At 38.4% G+C, this 21,267-nt stretch overlaps 1 protein-coding gene across 1 annotated transcript in view; it reads left to right on the top strand.

Moving 5' to 3' along the window:
• Window positions 1-347: 347 nt before the first annotated feature.
• The window catches only part of GFPT2 (glutamine--fructose-6-phosphate transaminase 2), a 28,431-nt gene continuing 7,511 nt past the window's right edge, over window positions 348-21,267 (top strand). The window contains exons 1-16 of the mRNA XM_007421926.4: window positions 348-469; window positions 6,164-6,271; window positions 8,679-8,777; window positions 9,899-10,024; window positions 11,113-11,171; window positions 11,803-11,937; window positions 12,569-12,630; window positions 12,802-12,881; window positions 13,240-13,357; window positions 14,099-14,262; window positions 15,461-15,556; window positions 15,663-15,760; window positions 17,783-17,903; window positions 19,333-19,490; window positions 19,842-19,956; window positions 20,884-21,011. Of these exons, the coding sequence (XP_007421988.1) occupies window positions 463-469; window positions 6,164-6,271; window positions 8,679-8,777; window positions 9,899-10,024; window positions 11,113-11,171; window positions 11,803-11,937; window positions 12,569-12,630; window positions 12,802-12,881; window positions 13,240-13,357; window positions 14,099-14,262; window positions 15,461-15,556; window positions 15,663-15,760; window positions 17,783-17,903; window positions 19,333-19,490; window positions 19,842-19,956; window positions 20,884-21,011 (1,674 nt within the window). The 5' untranslated portion in view covers window positions 348-462. The remainder of the gene's footprint in view (window positions 470-6,163; window positions 6,272-8,678; window positions 8,778-9,898; window positions 10,025-11,112; window positions 11,172-11,802; window positions 11,938-12,568; window positions 12,631-12,801; window positions 12,882-13,239; window positions 13,358-14,098; window positions 14,263-15,460; window positions 15,557-15,662; window positions 15,761-17,782; window positions 17,904-19,332; window positions 19,491-19,841; window positions 19,957-20,883; window positions 21,012-21,267) is intronic.

Below are 21,267 nucleotides of genomic sequence, written 5' to 3'. Positions count from 1 at the left end.
TATTCTGGAAATAGAAGTCCACACATCTTCAAGTTGCCGAGGTTGAGAAACACTGCTCTAGATATTGCAAAACTCCACCTCCCGCTGACCACGCTGGCTGGGGCTGCTGGGAGTTGGAGTTCGACAACATCTGGAGGCGCACCGGACCCCTCATCCCAGGACGCAGGCGGCTCCTCCCGGGGGCAAAAAAGGCACCTCCTTTCTTTCGACCTCCCAGCGTTCCCCTGGTCTTGGTTGTACCTCGTGAGCCAGGGTTACGGCTGGAGCCAGCAAGGAGCTGGGAACGGCCTCCCCCCGCCCCATTTTCCCGCACTCGTGCTTTCAGCCAATGAACCACCCAAGGGGGCTGGTCCAAGTCACGTTATAAAGAGGCAGGCGAAAAAGAAAGGAGGTGACGGGGTGCGCGGGGTTCCAGTCTTCCCAGCGATAGAAAGGGGCTGCGTGCGCGGTCGGGCATCAACCATGTGCGGTGAGTGAGCGAGCGAGCGAGCGAGCGAGCGGAGCTGGCTGATTGCCAGCGGCTCCGCGCGGTTAGAGCGGCAGAAGGGCTGCACATCTGGGCCCAAGGCAGGGGGTGCCGCTGTTCGGAACGATGGGGGGGGCGAAGGAGGGACAGAATGTCTGCCATGTAAAAGCTCAGTCGTTCCAACCGAGTAGTAAGATCAACCTGTACCCTTAGGGGGGAGCACCGCTGTCTTTTGCCCGGTGGTCGGAAAGGAAATGGAAGCTGAATGCCTTCCCCCTCCAACATTGCCCCCCTCCCATATAAAAAGGCACAGAAGGAGACGTGCTTATAAGCCATGCTTCCCTCTCTATTTCTTCCTTCCCCATTCCCCTCCTCTTTTTCCTTTCCTTTCCTTTCTTTTTTTTTTCTTCCTTTCCACTGCTCTGCCCCTCCTTCCTGTGGGTGGCCATTGGAATAGGACGACCTAGCCATGTGCTTACTTAACTTTCCTCCTCCAGCATCCTCCTTTAGTTTTTGGTGGACTACAGTAGTTTCAGCCAAACTCAAGTTCTGCCCCATAGCTCATTGGGTTGATGCGTCTTCTCAAAGGTAGTTACATTGTGAGAGCACGAAAGCAGTTGAGGCAAGAACATGCCATTTCCTTCTAGCCTTTGGTCTGAAATGTGTCTGCAAGGTAATGGATACCGTAGAAAATCTAACTTCTGTTTGTTACCAGAACCAATTTTTAATGCAAGTGAAGGCTGACAAGCGAAACTACTCCAGGGTTATTTGCTAGCTGTTAAACTTTCGTTCAGGATTCTTTTTGTTTTCCTTCTCCAAGTTCCATATTTGGTGAATATTTCTACTTTTTAAAAATGCTTTTACTGGGTCATCAGCAGAGTACCCATTTAAAATTATTTTTGTCTACTACAGTGAGATTTTAGCTTCAGGAATTATTTTAGCTGAGACAAATCCTGCTTGTTGGGACAGTTCAAGTGTTGCACTTTCCCTCCTGGACTGCAGTGTATTGATGGCAAATAGGTCCTCAGACTAAGCTAAGTTAACGTTTGCACATCATTGCTCAAACTGCATTTCACCAGAAACAGCAGGATTAGCCCTTTTCAAATGTGAAAAAGGTGTTTGAATTCTACATGCGCAGGGTGGTGGTTCCAGTAAGCGCAGATGAAGCCTTCCACACATGCAGTTTCTGTTATGTGTTAAGCTGGGATGAAGATTTCTGTCCCAGTTCCTTACAATGCCTGTTCATTAAATGCACTTCTAAGCACCTGAAAAGGACAAAACTCCTATGATGGTAGCATAATATAGAAGAAAAAGGGAATGGTCTCCATAAATATAATATAATGAAATTTAGTAAAATAGGTTGTTTGATGGTGAGTAGGTGTGGATTACAACTGAGCCCATAAATAAGGTTTTGGATGGAGAAAATCAATGAAACTTCTTTTAAATTTTTATATTGGAACAGGAAATCAGCTTCCTTCCAGACAGTTAAGCTATGTATTTTCTTTGCAATGTGAGTAAGAAATGGTTTTGAGCTCAAAAAGATGGTTTTGTTCTAGAATAATTGACCCATCTAAATTGTTCAGAATGAGTTTTTGTGCTCAAGCTGATCAGGAATGTCTTGTTCCTGATCAGCTTGATTGTCCCTTAGTTACCAATTCAAGACCTATAAACAAACATACTAGAAATCAGAAATAGGGATGTTCCACTCCTCAACAAAGTGCTAACCAAGACATTGTATGGCTGAGTCAGAATAGTATGGTAAGGGTATGGTGTGATTTCAAAGTAGTTCCCCATTATTGATGTAGAAAAGTTTGGTGAGGTAAAATAATATATAAATCAGAACTCTGTTCCAAAAATGTTGCTGGAAATGGTGAAGGGAAACTTCCTATTTTTGGATGAAAATTTCTTTAAAATATCTCCATCCAAACAGAATAAATAATAAAGTATGTGTGACATTTCACCTTTTTATATGTTGTTATACATAGCAATCGAGTTGTATATAATTAGCATCATAAATTCTAAGCCAGACTGGCCTTATTTGTATCAATCCTTTACTCCACATGTGGAAATATCAGTGAGTTTAGTAACCTTATCAGTGAGAAAAAGCGGAGGTTTCTAAGTCAGTACATTATTTTAAAGGGAGGGATTCCTAGAACATTAGAACTTTTGTGCTTGGTTAGACAAAAGGGCCATAAAGTCTAGTACTGGTGCAGTCTTCTTCATCCAGGGGACCTTCAAATGTTTTGAGGCTACCGCTTCCAGAATTCCACAATCAACAGAGTCCCCAGATGTGGTTGGACTATAATCCTATTATTCCCAGCTACCACAACCAATGGGTGTAGCCGATAGGAGTCCAACAGTATCTAGGATTACAAAGTTGGCCACTATTACATTATATTTTAGATGTATGTCCTGAACTTCCTCCAAGAGTTCAAGGTACTGTACATGGGCCTTCATTCCTCAGTGAATAAGCCTAGCATTCCACTTCCAACCTTGTAGGCCTTTGAAGTTTATGAGCATGGCATGCTCTCCAGTATGTTTCCTTCCTGACCAATTATGGTTGGGACGGATTCTTTTTAAGATATCTTTCAATTGTTTTAAAGGGTAATTTTCAGCCAAGTGCCTAAAGGTGATCAATAGGTGCATTGCACATTTGGAGATTGAGGAATTTGACTAATTAACTGCAAGAGAATACAGGGTCACTGTTTTACAAATATAGAATGGAGGAGGGACCTCAATCCATTTAAAAATGGAAACTTTTGTAAAACAAGGAAGCAAAATAGTTACGAGGAAGCCTAATTATAGGCAGAGATGAGTCCGCTCAGCATATTGTCTTCATCATGGAAAATGGATTTCTTGGTGGGGATGTGACCTTTAACATAGTGAGCAATGCATCATTTTTCCCTAACATGGCAACCCCTAGATTTGTTTGGATTAAAACTCCCAGGATTCCTAGACAATGGCTGAGGAATTCTGAGAGTTACAGCCCAAATACACAAACGCTTGTTTGAAGAAGCTTAAGTACATACTTAAGCAACAAAGGTAAGGAAAGGAGTGCTGAGCTTACTTGTTAGGCTTGAAATATAAAAGGATCCTATCTTGATTCTGGTAAAATAAGCACTGACATTCTTGTGGAATTTCCCCACTCGGGTCTTTTTTTACCAACCAGTTGCATTCCTGAAAGAGGAAGCAAGAACTTCAAAGTCTTTTTAGGATATTAAAGGAGGAGTCTCAAAACAAAGGTTAGCTTGTATCACTTCTAGCTCACTCTCTGCTTGAGCTTCTTCTTTTTTAAGTGTCACAGCAGAGATGCTTTCCCTCATTCATTTTTGGAGACTAAGAGTCTTTCCTGGGTGAAATTGTTTCTGTGGAATCATTTTAAAACAACTCAATCCATTTTGTTTTTATCAAACCCAGTGATTAGGTCTTCTGTAACTAAAAGTATTAAGTACTTTCTTATCTCTTGGATAATGAAAACAACAACATGCTGAAGAGAAAAGATTACAAGGTCAAAGGGGAAGTGGTCTAGTTAACAATAAAAGTTTATCCTCTGGATAATGATTGTACTACCCATTATTCATGTTTGTGTATTTGCCATAACTAGTTTGTGCCACAATAAAATGCCTATTTACACGGCCACAAAGCTTTTTATAACTTTTCTATAGTCTGAACGTTAATTAAAAACTATACATTTTTTAAAAGTGTCTAATTTTAAGTGTTTTTAGTGGTAATGTCACTGCTTTTACAAAGCAGTAATAGCATTTAAAAGGTGCTTAAAACTAGACAAGAAACTTAAAACATGTATCAATCTCCAAATGGTATTGCAAGATTTAAAAAAAATACTTCAGTTTTAGGGAAGAAATAGGGTATTGTCAACCATAGTTAACATTTGTGATTTACGTTACAGTAAGGAAAAATTCAAAATCTTATTTCTTTTGCTGTACAGACCTTTGCTCATTGTGAATTTAGATTTTGGGCTGTTCAGGTTTGATTTTTATCTCTTGTAACTTCAGGATGATTTATTGTACAATGCAAGCTATTTCCAAACCAGCCTGAGCAGCCCTTAAACAAGAGAGGCCCATCTGTTTATGGAAGGAGGAAAATGAGGAGGGGGATGCTATTAGTCACACCTACTATTGAACCATGGAGTTAAGAACATATATGTCCAGTGGTCTGAACTTTAACTTTGTGTTGGATTGTGACCTTTATGTTTTGAAAGTGAACAATCAATACATTTAATGGAAGGCCCAAGGGTATGTATATGATGAAACGAAACTTTCTTTCTTACCGTCTAAATAACTGTAATATATTCCTTGGCAGTCTAGACTGCTGCTATCATTTTCAATGAAAAGTCTCCAGTGGCCTCTGAGTTTCCTTGTATGCTTAAATAGGAGCATTGCTAGAGTTCAGTATAAACAAGGAATCTTTACCAAGCTCAGCACACTGGCTTCTTTGTGGATAGATCCCGCAAAAAGACCTTTCCTGGAGAGACCAAAGCATAAAAACACTGCCTCAACTCAGGACCCTGACAGATCTTTTATAAATAAAAGATCTGCTGTCTGTCTAAGTTATAAAATATTGATTTACAAAAATTGAGGATGTGTGAAAACGTTTGAAGTATTTAAAATATTGCTCTGAAAAAATAGAAAAGAACTTGAGCTGAGTCCATGGGAAAATTGTTAATAGCCCTAACCTCAGGGGATTTTCGTGCTGGGCTGGGGCAACTTTTCTGTTGTGGTTCATGCCAGCAAGCAGGATCTGGTAGGTCTTACTAGAAATCTCTCTAACAGATCTGTGAAATACTAGCTATAGTCCAGAGTTATCCAGATCAGTTCTTGGTTAAATTCTGACTTAGGCTTGTTTATCTACCTTTGGGAAGGTACAGAATAGCTGCTTAACTGTGGTTCCAAAAATACACAACTTTATGGTACTAGATACTATAAGACCTGATTAGTAAAATATTTATGTTTTCTTATTTTAAAGGAGACTTTGGCCATATCAGAAATAAGCATTCAGCCAAAATGAATTGATCAAATATAATCAAATAATTGTCAACATTTAAAGGGTTAAATTTATTAGGCAATAATATTCTAATTATCCTTTTTGCTAATTAATCGAGTTACAACAATAAAATAGCTATCTTTGCGGCAAATGCCACCATGATGAAATAACTGATAAGCTTTTATCTCAATTGGCAAACTTGGTTTCATGGGAATATTTGGCAATTTGTATGTATATGTGCCTTTGAGTCAGTTTTTGACTCCTGGTGACTGCCTGGACTAATCCTGCAGCTTTCTTGGCAAAGTTTTTTGGAAGTGGTTTGCCATTGCCTCTTTCCTAGGGCTGAGAGAGTGACTGACCCAAGGTCACCCAGCTGCTTTGTACCTAGAGTGGGGCTAGAGCTCACAGTTTCCTGGGTTCTAGCCGGATGCCTTAACCACTACACCAAATAGGCTCTCTTTAGGATTTATAATTAACAAGTGTACTAATCCTACACCTATCTTGGATTTATTGTGTTCTGAGCTGGGGAAGAAACCCATGGTACTGATTAAAATTGGTATGCTAATCTTTTGAGTAATTAAATTGGGTTATATTATTTTAAACTGGAATAATTAAGAATGAAATCATATTAACTTATGAGTGGCAAAAATATTGGCATATTAGTATTTCATTTTTTTATTATCCTCTTTTCAACAGGTATCTTTGCTTATTTGAACTACAGAGTACCACGGACAAGGAAAGAAATATTTGAAACACTGATAAAAGGACTACAAAGACTAGAATACAGAGGATATGACTCTGCAGGTGTGTAAAATATTTTGCAGTGGACAGGGACAATTATTGTCATCTTGTTTCTATTGCTTTTCCAAAAGCATTTTAATAGCAGTCTCTGAATAGAATTAATAATTAACCCAGCCATTATGGCTTAGATAATGTAGCTTGTGGTTTAATGTTATGTGTGAACTTATTGTGGCTTATTTAACAAACAGTGTTAAAAACAAGCCATGCGTTAGTACAATGTATGAAGCCTGCACCTGCAAGGAAGATGGGAGAATTCTGTCTTTTCTATAAGAAAAATTCCATTCTCATTTAATATTCTTTTAATATTTGAGCAAGTGAAAGCTTACGTAAGCTGTGTTTGTGTCACACTGAGTTAGATTTCTGAAGAATTCTTACAGTGAATGGAACAGCACCTTCACTTATCTCTTCCTGCAGCAGCTTGTAATTCAAGAATCAGAGACTTGTAATATGCAAATCAGTGTTAGTTTCATTTTGTTGAGATGTATTGTTCTTGGGCAATTTTTAAAAAATATACTGCTGAACCTAGGACACGAGATACAGATAAACTTACAAGACAATCTGATACAGAGTTTTATTTTTTTGTAATAACTTTAGCCTATAGAATCACTTATAACAGGCCAGATCAACTTATATACAGGTCAGGAAGCCAGAGTATGAACAGAACATGATGAAACAGACTGGCTCCAAGTTGGCAAAGGAGTGCAACAAGGCTGTATACACTCCCCTTATTTATTCAACCTATTTGCGGAATATATATTAAGGGAAACTGGATTGGAAGAAGATGAGTGTGGTTTTAAAATTGGAGGAAGAAACATCAATAACCTTCACTATATTGATGACACTACCCTGATAGCCAAAAATGCAAAGGATTTGCAAGCCTTAGTACTAAAAGTCAGAGCACAGTGAAAAAATGGGACTAAAATTAAATATAAAGAAGATCAAACTAATGACAACAGGTGGAACAACCAGCCTTAAAATTGACAATGAAGATATTGAAGTGATGGATAGCTTCTGCCATTCATTCATTCATTCATTCATTCATTCATTCATTCATTCATTCATTCATTCATTCAATTTATATGCTGCCCATCTCCCCCAGATGGGCGGCATATAGGTTGCATATTTTAGGATCAACCATCAACAGTAAAGGAACAAGCAGTCAAGAAATATGCCACAGACTAGCACTTGGTAGAGTAGCCATGAAGGACTTGGAAAAGATATTCAAATGCCATGATTTGTCTGTAACTACAGAGATCAGAATCATGCAAGCCATGGTATTCCCTGTGTTGTTGTTGTTGTTCGGTTGTTAAGTCGTGTCCGACTCTTCGTGACCCCATGAACCATATTGCGCCAGGCCTTCCTGTCCTTCACTGCCTCCCTGAGTTTGCTCAGTTTCATGCTCATTGCTTCAGTGATGCTATCTAACCATCTCATTCTCTGCCATCCTCTTCTTCTTTTGCCTTCAATCTTTCCCAGCATCAGGATCTCTTCCAAGGAGTCCTCTCTTTGCATTAGGTGACCAAAGTATCTGAGCTTGAGCTTCATTATCAATCCTTCCAATGAGCAATCAGGGTTGATTTCCTTTAAGATTGACTGGTTTGACCTCCTAGCAGTCCAGGGGACTCTTAAGTATCTTCTCCAGCACCACAGTTCAAAGGCATCAATTCTTCGGCGCTCAGCCTTCTTTATGGTCCAGCTCTCACAGCCATACATTACTACTGGAATTCCCTGTGACCCTCTATGAAAGCGAAAGTTGGACTTTAAAGAAGCAGGATGGGAAGAGTATTGACACCTTTGAACTTGGTGTTAGAGAATACTAGGGATAGCCAACAAAACAGAGTGATGGATCATTGAACAAATCAACCCAAAGTTCTCACTCAAGGCACAAATGCTGAAAAGAAGGGTTCAATTTATCCTACTTCGGATACATTATGCAAAGACCCAGTTCTCTGGAAAAGGCTCTAATGCTGGGAAAGGTGGAAGGAAAGAAGAGGACAACCAGCAGCGAGATGGACAGACCCAGTTACAGTGGCAATGAACTGGGAGATTTGAAAGAACAGATTAGGGATAGATCATCATGGAGAAAATCTATTTATGTAATCACTAAGAATCAAAAACAACTTGATGGCACATTATCAATCACTAGGAAGAATTTTTAAAACATTAATCAGATATATAGAGGAAAAACAGGCTATGCAAGTTTTGAAGCATTTCATTAGCAAAACATTAAGTACTTTTATAGTTATCATTTAATAAAAGACCTTTCAAGACAAATCTTTTCATTAAAATATAAATCAATAAATCAATCAAAATATTTCATCCGCTGAAAAAATTCTAATGTTCTGTTTAAACAAATGTGTATGCTAAATAATCAGGAATACTATATAATAAGATATATTCTGTATTACAGGTGTTGCAATTGATGGGAATAATAATAAAGATAAAGAACGGTACATCAAATTAGTGAAAAAAAGAGGAAAAGTAAAGGCTCTTGATGAGGAATTGCAAAGTAAGTATAACAAAACATTATCTGCATTTTGGTACATTTATGGCCACTCTTTACCATAAGCATGTTTACTTAGAAGTAGCACTTCAGTGGGACTAAGAACCTTGCTGTATTTATTGATTACTCAATTGTTAATTGACAGGGTTACAATGACACTTTCTTAAACAAGGATTTGATCTGTCCTATTTGCATATTTTATTCTCAAACACTTTCTGAACATTTTACTACCTTTCCTTTATAAATAACTGTATTTTATATTTGTATTATTTATGTTATTTATGTTTATGTTTTTGCTGATTTTAAATTGTTTTGTTGTGAACCGCCCAGAGTCCCTCCTTGTGGGGGAGTTGGGTGGTGATATAAATTTGACATATAAATAAATAAATAAATAAATAAATACATCGTATTCAAATGTATATAATAGTTATGATGCAACATGAGATTGTTGAGTAATATTCAATAAGAATTATATGTACATGCAATAGTGTGTCCCACAAGCCAAGCCTTTCCCTAATATTTTCAGTGTTAACGTAAGTCTAAACCTCTGATAGGAGTAAGAATATCATAGGAAAGACAGATGGGAATATACAGTACGTTTTACTTTGTGAAGTTACATCTACCAATTATTACATGAAGCTGAGGATGATGTAAATCCTATATTCATTTGAGATCTAATGGTAACAGAAGTCACACCTAACGTGATAGGAAGAAACAAGCAATGCAATTTATGATGCATTTCATTAGCAAAACATTAACTCTTTTATAGCTATAAAAGCTCCTTAAAACAAATCCTTTCATTAAAATATAAATAAATCAAATCGTTATTGCTGATTTGCCATGCTGAGTCTAGACATTTTCATCTGGATTTTGAATTTGCTCAGTATTGGAAGTAATGTATTTTATATTGAGAAAGTATTAATCATGCGTGTTTGTGTGTGTGTGTGTGTGTGTGTGTATGTGATTTCTGCATGGGATATGTTTGCACTAATATTTGTGATGTCATTAGAACACACCCTTATAATGCAAAAGAACATTAACATTATAGCCACAAAACATTGAACAGTTTGAAATTTAGAATTGTCTATCTTTTATAATACAAATTATTATATATTCCTCCTGTACAGAGCAGGAAGGCTTGGATTTAAAGGCAGATTTTGAGACACATTTTGGCATCGCTCACACTCGCTGGGCTACTCATGGAGTACCCAATGCTGTCAACAGTCACCCCCAACGATCAGATAAAAGTAATGGTAGGTAACTTCTGGAAAAAAAACCACCAGAAATCCTTAGATGTAACTTTTGAAACCAGTGAGCCACCACCAAGTATTTGTATATGTTAAATGAGGTAGGTGATTACATCATATTTTTCTTCTAAACCCCAGCAGAAAGCAATTTTGCAGCCGTAATATTCCTGACATGTGAAAGTAAAGGACCTGAATCTGCTGGTGTTAGAGTACCCTTTATTAACAGATCAAGATATTCTCCAAACAACCAGTATCTTCTGATTTTTACAACCAAAACTTTACTGGTTTTAGTTATAGTACTTGATATCCATTGTGTCCTGTCTCAGGCCATGCACCCACAAACACACAGAGAGGTGGTTGCAAACTTTACTGAGAAGTTTGTGAAACAAATAAACAAGCGGCAAAGGAAATGTGAGTGCAAACCCACACACACGCGCACACACAAAATCTAGTCCCCCAAAGCCCAGCAAGGTTGCCTTGAGAGAGTTCCAAATCCAAAGCACCAGGCCCAAAAGTGGTCAGGCGAAGTCCAAACATTGTAGAAGGGTCGGCAGCCGGTCTAGGTCCAAGGTACGAGGTTTCACGCATGGAGTCAAGGCACGCAGAGTCTGGGTAAATGGACGGTTGTTCCAACAGAGAGGCTTGAGCTTGCTGCTCTTCTTAACCCCAGGTTTGCTCAACTGGACGGGCGAGGTTCCTTTCTTGCGAGAAGCCTTGCAGAGCAACTTTGCTCTCCTCTCTACACGGCGAGCCCTTGCCCTGGGAGCGGGTGGCAGCTCAGATTCCCCAGACTTCTTCAGAAACCAGCAGCCGCTGTGTCTCCTGGTTACTGGGCAACGCAGCCTCCTCTGCCTGTGGCTCCTCAGGCAGCGGTTCATCGGGCAACTCCGGAACTGGCTGCTCATTGTCGGCCTCATGAGAGGCCGAGCCGGCCACGACACATGGCTGAAAGAACAGAAAACTAGAATTGTATGAAGCACTATACTAGTGCTATTTTTAAAAAATGTGCAGCTTCAACCCACTTCTTGAATCAAGGGCTCTCATAGTTTGCTCTTGCCTACTTATTTATTTATTTCCTTATATATTCCTTTCAGAATTTGTTGTTATCCATAATGGAATCATTACAAATTACAAAGACCTACGGAAGTTTCTGGTAAGATGATAGTAAACTAATGCATATAGTCAAATTGTGTCATTCCAAACTGTGTGGCATGATTTACTTTTATATGTAGAGATAAAGGTTTAGTTCGTTAGAAAGATCTGTCCCTGCCTGCCATTAGATTTAACTCCAGATAATGCGTTCCAGATCCAATCCCCCCTCATGGAGGCAAGGCTTTTTCTACAGCTTTTCCCCCTCCCTTCTCTATGTGATTCCCCGTTCCCCAGATATCAGCTAGAGCAGTCTTTCTCAACCTCTGCCATTTTAAGCTATGTGGACTTCAACTCCCAGAATTCCCTAGCCAACATCTTAAAATGGCTAAGGTTGAGAAACACTGAGCTAAAGAATAACACAATGTAGTTTCTGGCAGGAATTAGTCCAGTGACTCTAGATTGTTATGTTATAATTTCATGCTCTTTCAATAGCATGTTTAAATAAAGTCCTAAAAATAAATAAAATCTAAACAAATAAAATCTAGCTTGAGAATATGATTATGCTAGGGAGTGGGAATTATAGCAATAGTGGTCAAGGCATTATATGTCACTTGATGCTATTGTACAGTATACAAAGGAAAACAGCCTGAGGTAAGAAACTCAGATTTAACATTTTGTTTAAAACATTCTAGGAGACGAAAGGTTATGAATTTGAATCTGAAACAGATACTGAAACTATTCCAAAGTTGATCAAATATGTGTATGATAACAAAGAAACCGAAGATGTGAGTTTTTCTGTCTTGGTTGAGAGAGTCATTCAGCAGCTGGTGAGTGGGAGATTCCCTTTGTTTCCTAGCATCAGTAATGTTTACATAATATTGAATTATGCTTCACGTACAGAGTTTAACCAAGTGAAGTTGTTGGGTGCATTTTAAAGAGAGACAATCCTTTTCAAAACGCCTTAGTATATTTTCTTTTTCATAAAATCATCTTGCTTGTCCAGAGCATAGGTGAAAAATGAGATGCCAACCCAGATGAAATCCATATGCATTCCTAGTATCTGTAGTTGTTTTCCTTTACAGCTGTCAATCTGATATCAGATTGATCAGGGTCAGGCTGCAGCCTGTTAATAACCACGTAATAGACCTGAATATGTGGATTCTACAGTTGGACATGGACTAAAAATGCACGTCTTCCCACTGGTAATCAGGAAGCTAATTTGTTCATCATTAGAAATATATCTGATGGGGTTCATTGGGGATCATCCCCCTATATGCATGCACAACAGTGGATGAAATGTATTCTCTTACTTTTTCATTTTGATTTACTCCTTTATTGGGGATCATTAAAGATATGAAAAGGAGCTTTTGATTGATATGTTATCTTACTCATTCTTTAGATAATGTTTATATACATCTCATCCATTCTTTTCTTAATCTTTTTTTTCCTCCTGCACAGGAAGGGGCTTTTGCACTGGTTTTCAAAAGTATCCATTTTCCAGGGGAAGCTGTTGCTACCAGGTTAGTAAATATAGCTATCAGTTGGGCTGTGATGTTTGATAAATAGATAGTTGGCATATCAGCACAGAAGTTGCACATAAGACTTACATGTTTCTTTGAAGCAAAAATATCTCTGAATTTATTTCTTAAAATGAATATAACTACTTTCATTGTTGTTTTATCATCTGTCAGGAGGGGGAGTCCTCTACTCATTGGAGTTCGTAGCGAATCTAAGCTCTCCACTGAACAAATTCCTGTTTTATATCGAACATGTAAGTTATTATAGTACTATTACCATCCCTGTATTTGGGGGGGGGGGAGAAGGAACTGATTATATTAGCCAAAATTGCTTTGTATACGTCCACTAAGTACAAATCCAGGGTACTAAAAATATTAACTATCTTAAAGAAACCTTTACTTAAAAATTCTGACAAAATTTCATTGAAGTTAAAATGGTGTGTATGTATGGCTGTCTCGCTTTGTTTTCTTAGTAATTGTTAATGAAGTAGTAGCAATTATTTCATAATACATGAAGTTCAATCATTTGATTTCAACTCTGATGTGGTTTCAATTAGGATACTCATCCCTGATAGTATAAGGATGTGACATGCTTGTGCTTTTCATTGATAGGTAATATAGAAAATGTAAAGAATATGAGCAAAACACAAATGAAAAGACTGGACAGTTCAACCTGCCTTCATGCTGTAGGCGATAAAGCAGTTGAATTTTTCTTTGCTTCAGATGCAAGGTAACAGACATAAATATTTGTAATTTTAACAGCATTGTGCAAAGCATTCAAAAGGAGCTCTTAACAAAGCATGTGAGCCCAAGTGAAACAGTAAAATAGCCAGAGATTCTGTGGGGTTCAACTCAGCTGCTTCAGCAATTTTCCCCAGCTGCTTTGCTGACAGTCCCAAAGGATGTGTTGTCCATGTTTGCAAATGCAAGGAACTGGAGAAAGCCTACAGAGCAGTGGTGCCCATCCTTCTAGGGGATGAGGCTATTTATTAATTAACTAGAGGAGGGGTGCTTTGCTCAAGCCAGTTGAGTTTGCCAAACACCCTTTCATAATGCTTTGTATAGCCCTAGATACTGATTCTTGGTTAGTCAGTGATGCAAAATAATTCTGGAAAAACTGATGAACTGCTGCTGGCTCAAGTCCAAGGAAAAATAGCCTTTGGTTCTAAATCTAAATGGTAATTCATAAAAATGTGTTCAGCATGGTCATATGTAGTACAGTCCGTGTTTGAGATGAGGGAATGATGGTATTAAAGAATATAAACTGTTCCTAGTAGCTGTGTGCAGATTCCAGATTCTTTAGAGTGCATGGATGTTCTGCGACCTGACATATGTGTGCTGCAGTCAGGAACTGGATGATGTATAATTCATGCTTCTGGTTATTCATAGTGCTTATATACTCCCACAGAACAAAGCTTTGTTGTGCTTGGAAGTTCACACCTTATCTGTATTTGTTTTGGCTTTTTTGCAGTGCCATCATTGAGCACACCAACAGAGTTATTTTTCTAGAAGATGATGACATTGCAGCAGTGGCTGATGGAAAGCTTTCCATTCATCGGCTAAAACGTTCTGCTACCGATGACCCATCTCGAGCCATTCAAACTTTGCAAATGGAGCTGCAGCAGATCATGAAAGGTAAGCCCAGCTGAACAACTTACCTAGTATCAACTGAATCTTTTTCCATGGGAATTCAGATGCAGACTTAGCCACAGGAAAGATGGTATTGATTGGGAAGAAGTATGAAAGTGCTAGTTATGACCTATAAAGTCCTATATAACATCTAGCATCTACAACATAATTCTGCCCAGCCTGTCTGAACCTCTAGAACAGGTCTGCTGCGGGTTTCATCCACATGAGAAGGAGGGAGACATAAAAAGGCTGGACTTTTCGGAGATAGCCCCAACTGTAGAATTCATTGCTCCTGAAAATACATTTTGCCCCTACCCTTCTCTCATTTTGGAAGGCCTTGAAAACCATTATTTTTTCATGGACCTTCATCCATAGTAAGTTGTTCTGGGAGACCATCTAGTTATTGTTTTGTTTTAATATGGGTGTGTAGCTATTAAGATTTGTGTGTACCATCTGGAGTCTGTTGGGATTGAATAATATACAAATATAAACAAATAAACATTGAAGCCATTTATACTCTACCTTGTCTTGCATTGGAGATCTACAAGATCACCAATTAATCTATGCATCATTACTATAAAACTAAAAATACACAAAGAATAATTCAAATAATTGATCATAATTTGCCAACAAAACATGTAATAAATGCCTATATAGATAATGAGGGTATTTGGCAGACATGTTTAAGGAGTACATCTTTTTACCTGCAAGGCTGTATTTCATCAAACTTTTTTTATTCTTACAAATACAATCCAATGTCTAAATATAACAATATCATTTAATTTTGCTAAAACCTATGGTTGCAAATAAATGTATATATAACAATATCATTTTGAAATTCCATAAATGAGGTAAACAATAATGGTAGTATGTTTTTAAAGAGGCTTTCAATCATCCTGACCTGATCTAGAGATCCCATTATTAATGAAAAACTCTCTGAGTGGCCCTGAAAACTAAATGTGGTAAAAATCTAATCCCTGGAAGTGCAACCTTCATTTGGTGACAGTATAGTCAAAAAGGCCCCAAGAAGATATCTTGTCATGGCCAGGCCATATGGGAATAGGCATTCCTTTAAATGACCAAACATAAGCAATTTGGCTTGTGGCTGAAATTGCCATTCTGTCCCAGGTTATTTTGTTGTAAATACCATCCTTGATTAAACAGTAACATTAATAGGCCATTTTTATTCAAATGACGACAACAGGGAACTTCAGTGCCTTCATGCAGAAGGAAATATTTGAACAACCAGAATCTGTTTTCAATACAATGAGAGGAAGAGTGAACTTTGAGACCAACAAAGGTAAATTTGAGGAAAATTCTAATCTCCTTTAACATTACCACTAATGTCTGATAGGAATTTCCACAGAACTAAAGTTTTCTTATTGTTTTTGTTTTGTGGAAATTAGTTCTTTTAGGTGGCTTGAAGGATCATTTGAAAGAAATCAAAAGATGCAGACGATTAATAATTATTGGATGTGGAACCAGTTATCATGCTGCTGTGGCTGTAAGTTTAAAATACTTTAAAATATGAAAAATGTCTGAGAAAGTTCTTCATAGTATGGCTATAAGAGTTTTCTATGTTTTAAAAAGCAAGCTTTTGGAGTGGTATTAATCATAGAACTATGAACCTCTTTGATTGATTATATGCCATCAGGTTGATGTTGATTCTTAGCAACCATACAAGTAAATTTTCTCCTGGATGATTTGTCCCCAACTTGGTCCTTCAGGTCTTCCAATGGTGCATCCACTGTAATTGAATCTATCCATCTTGCTACTGGTTGTCCTCTTTCTCTTTCATTCCATCTTTCCCAGCATTATAAACTTCTCCAGAGAGCCATGTTTTTACATAATGTGTCCCAGGTATGACAATTTGAGCCTGGTCATTTGTGCTTTGAGTGAGAATTCTGGGTTGATTTGTTTGGTTATCCTTTTGTTTGTTTTCTTGGCTGTCCATGGTATTCTCAGAAGTCTTGTCCAACATCAAAGTTCAAAAGTGTCTTTCTATCCTGCTTCTTCAAAGTGCAAATATTGCATCCATAAACTGTCACAGGCCTGCATGATTCTGATCTTTGTAGGTATAGACACATCACAGTATCTGAATATCTTTTCCAAGGCCTCAAGGCTACTGTACCAAATGCTAGTCTGTGGCATATTTTTGACTGATGGTTCCTTTACTGTTAATAGTTGATTTTAAAAGGCAGAAACTATCCATCACTTCAGTACAGGTAGTCCTTGACTTACAATAGCAATTGGGACTGGAATTTCCATTGGTAAGCGATGCAGCTATAAAGTGCGACCGCACTACTTAGCAACAGCAATCCCTGCAGTTCTAGTTGCCATCAGTAACCGAATACCACAGTCGTTAGACAAGGCAACTTTCTGCCAGTTTTCCACAACCAAAGTCAGTGGGGAAGCTGGCAGAAAGTTGCAAGTCCCAGGCTGGCAGGCAGGTAAGTGGCTGCTGCTAGGTGGGGGACGGAGCAAGGGGATGCCTGAGAGGTGTGACGAAGGTCAGGGAGGGTGCATGGGGGTACGTGAGAGGTGCGTGGATCAGGGAGGATGCGCAAGGGTGCAAGGGGGTGCATCAGGGCATGATTCAGGGAGGGTGCAAGGGGTATATGAGTGGCTGGCAAGGCATGAGTGCAGAGGTGCTGGGAGAGGATGCACAGGTGGGGGAGACTTACCCCAGAGACTTGCAATCTTCCCTGCTGGCTTCCCCATTAACTTTGAGGATGTATGACCGATCCTCAAAGTTCTGACCATCACAGCACCCTTGTGGGTGCCCCACTTGTGATTATGATGTCGCAGGGAGCCATGACCTTCCCTGCCAGCTTCCCAGAAGCAAAATCAATGGGGAAGCTGGTAGGGAAGGTTGCAAGTCGTTCCAGTAAGGCCCCACTTCCACTCTTGTGCAGCGCCACACTGTCCACCCCATAGCCTTCCTGTGCTCACACAGCGGTGCGCCCTCCACCCCACAGCCTTTCTGCATTCATGCGGCACCGCATCATCCACCCCACCACCTTCCTGTGCTCACGTGGTGCTGCAGAACCCCCCTCCTCTGGCCTCCCCCAACTACCATGCGGTCTGTGCTGAGCCTCCCCCGGCCTCCCCCAACCCCCTTGGCACCCCTGTGCTCCTTTCCTGGGACTCCCACTGCTTCCCACTTAATAACCCACACATCTTCAGGTTACAACCACCACCAGGACTGCCAGGATTGTGATGTCGTGCTTTATGACCGTATCACTTAGCAACAGCAGTCCTGGTTCCAATTGCCATCATAACCTGAGGACTACCTGTATCTGTTCAGCATATAGGTTGAATAAATAAGGGGAGTGTATACAATCTTATGTCACTCCTTTGCTAACTAGAATCAGTCTGTTTTGCCGTGACCCTCTTAGTGTGATTTAAAGCAGTAGTTTGCAATATTCCTACAAAATGGTTTAATTTTGCTTTACTCGGCTAATGTCTGATCTCACCTAATGTCAGAAGAGTTAAAGCTGGCTGTGTTGCCTTTATGTTGATACAGACTCGTCAAGTATTGGAAGAACTGACTGAGCTACCTGTCATGGTGGAACTGGCTAGTGATTTTCTGGATCGGAATACCCCTGTATTTCGAGATGATGTGTGCTTTTTTATCAGCCAGTCAGGTAAATTGCCTTATATTTTAATTTGGGGAATACAGAGAATTCAGGGAAACATGCCATTTTGTTATATATTATTACCTTAATTTATGTTGAGATTCCTGAATGTAAGCTTTTAATTGTCTCTACATTGGTATTCCAACTGGGAGAGGAAGATCTGGTTATTATAATCCATATGTGGATATTTATTATTGGTGTAATGGGTTTTCCATTGAGTGTTTCAGAAATTGCATCTGGCAGTTTTGAAAAGTAAGGTTTTCAGGGATGAGGTTGCCTATGCCTGTGTTTAAACAAAAATATTTCTCCTATTTCTGGGGCCAATTTAAGAGTCTGATTTTGCACTTTAAAACACAAGTCTTGCTCCTGATTTGAGGAATGCTCTATTTCTGTTTTAACTGTTTCATGATATTGTAAGATCCGAGTTTGCCATTGGTTAGGAAGTTTAAAGGATCACTGATGCTGGTGGGGAGAGCTGAAGAAGAGAAGTTCTGTACCTCATGAACTCATTTGGCCTGCCTTCCTGCCTTTCAGGCAGGAGCAAATGCCTGTTTCTTTGAATGTATTCTGTATTATTTTACACTGAATTTTCTGTTTGAAGGTGTTTTCCACGTTTTTGCAAGCAATGATTAGTTTAGTAATCAGTGTAATGTCATTATTATTCATTTAATGGATATTATTTCTCAGTTTGAGAATTTCTGAAGGACATTTCAAAACAGTATGGAAAGAAGCAGCATACAAATAAAGAAGCCAGTATATAAAGGCCAAAGCAAAAAATTGGCTTATATGCATATTTACATTACTAATAAGTACCACTAATAAACACTGGTGCACATCAAATGATTAGTAGCACATTTCAATAATTTATCAAGGCTTCATGAAGGCAAAGATCAAAGTAAAACTTCTACAACAAAGACAGACCTATTCCTTTCTCTTTAATAGCAAGGATCTCAGGAAGCATTAGAAAAAAGGAGTAATCTTGAAGGACATCTTAAAGACAACCCAATTTTTTATGATATGCTTTGGCAAACTAGAGTTCATCTCATCAGATGACAAAAGTATAGATACACAGGTACTCAAATAGCAATAATTTTTTTAAAGAAGTGTACATTTGAAATCATTTAAGCTTTTGTAAATTTTAAAATTAACATAAGAACTTTTCACAGTAACACAAATTGGCTGATATGGCAGGGGGTGTGGAAATATCACCCTTAACCTCCTACCAAAGCTAAACAGATGGATGGCAGTAATTTTTAGAGAATTTGAGCATAATTCTCACTCCCTATTTAAAGCAGCCAAAAGAAGAAACACAAAACTTCAGCAAGTTCACAAAGTAGGGAAGTTATTCATTATCATAATGAATAGGGCAGGTCAAACAATTCTAAATTTTATTGCCATTCTAATCTAAGTATAATGTCATTGTCTTAATATGTTAAAGGAGAAACTGCTGATACATTGATGGCTTTGCGGTATTGCAAGAATCGTCGAGCTTTGACAGTTGGCATTACAAACACAGTGGGAAGTTCAATATCCAGGGATACAGACTGTGGTGTACATATCAATGCAGGACCTGAAATTGGCGTTGCAAGCACAAAGGTAACTTTCATTTTCTGTAATTGACCTTTTTCATTTTTGGACCAAATCATAGCCCTGGTATTGCCTGGAAGCAGCAGTAAAGCATCTTCCTTGCTGAGAAAGCATTGTGTTGCAGGAAACTGCCATACTGTCTATACCAACCTGTAGAGACTCTCCAGGATTTCAAAGCAGCCCTTCTCAGCTTTACCTGTGGATATCAGTGACTGAGCCAGGATCTGAAATATACAGGCATGTGCTGTACTATGGAGCTGTAGCCCTTCTTGTTTCACCAAAGCAGATCTTAGGTGAAACAAGACAGTCTTAGGATCACACACTAACAACCAAATTAATGGCCTTTTTTTCAATCTTCAGGCTTATACCAGCCAGTTCATCTCTCTTGTGATGTTTGGTCTGATGATGTCTGAAGACAGGATATCCTTGCAAAAAAGAAGACAGGAGATCATAAATAGTCTGAAGTCATTACCTGGTACTGTTCAAATGAATGGGGAATCAAAGTTTGTTGTGAAAAGAATAAATTTAAATACTGTCATGAAGTTGTAAATCAATTTTCATTTTTGTAATTTTGAAAGGTATTCCACTATAGGATTCTTGTTGTTTGCTTGCACTTTAGTTTTTATTTGGGGAAAAAGATAAGAGAATAAAACTGGACTTTAGTCTTATAAAATAGAATCATGCTTTGAAAGTAAATGTGTGAAGCACTGCAAATAGATTGGCAAGTTTACAGTTATGTGAATTAAGTCAAGGGCTTTGCTTTTTCAATCAAAATGTCAATATATATATATATTTATTAAGGCAACCTAGCATCTTCTAGATGTGTTGAATTTCAGTTCCTGTAATTCCCAATCATCATAGCTGATCATGCTGGTTGTGGATTATGGGGTTTGAAGTTTAATATACTTTGAGAAGGCATCAGATTGGGGAAGGCTGGAGAAAAATATTCAAAATGGTTTAGTTTACTTTCCTTAAATTATCAGAATTAAAGAATAATTTTTATTTTAAGGCATTCAAATTTTATAGTATTAGAGTTCTGTACAGAATTCAAACCTTTCAAAAAACACAAATAATTTTAAAAACTACTTGGTAATTACATTAAGTAAGAGCTAATCTTATTTAACACTCCAATTGAAACCTAAACTATCTAAGGAAACACTGAGTCCTTAGAGAAGGTTAAAAACAGTTCAGGGGGTTGGCATAAAGAACTGTTGAAACTTGCATCCCTGTAAAATTTCATGAAAAGATGCTAGGAGCTAGCAGAGGCTCAAATAGTATGCTTTACAAAGCAAAGGAATCAATTTATGTAGCCTGGCTAAATCCGCAGTTTTAGTATTTTTGAAATAGAGATTTGATAGTATTGCAAGAATGAAATTAATTCTCAGTTTTAATTTGTTGGCAGAGATGATTAAAGAAGTACTGTCTTTGGATGAGAAAATACATGAGCTGGCATTTGAACTATATAAACAACGGTCACTTTTGGTTATGGGTCGAGGATACAACTATGCCACTTGCTTGGAAGGGGCACTGGTATGAATCCTTAACCTTGACTTTTTCAAAAGTACAGTTAAATGTTACAGGTATAGGTAAAACATATTTGTAAATACTACTTGGAGAAAGTAAAAAGACGGATATTTCTAAATTCCCTTCAGATCAGAAATTATTTGTTCACCAATGCATCAACACCCCCAAATTATACAAAACTATTGATGCTCTGCAACCTCTGTCCCTTAAAATGAAATGTGCAGAGGGAACTCTACAGAATACATTTTAAAGTGTATTCAAA

This window comes from Python bivittatus, unplaced genomic scaffold, assembly GCF_059951505.1.
Source record: "Python bivittatus isolate LINGU-HERP-01145 unplaced genomic scaffold, Pbiv_v1 ctg000080_np1212, whole genome shotgun sequence".
Taxonomy (NCBI): domain Eukaryota; kingdom Metazoa; phylum Chordata; class Lepidosauria; order Squamata; family Pythonidae; genus Python; species Python bivittatus.
This window is presented reverse-complemented; position numbering and strand designations above follow the sequence as displayed.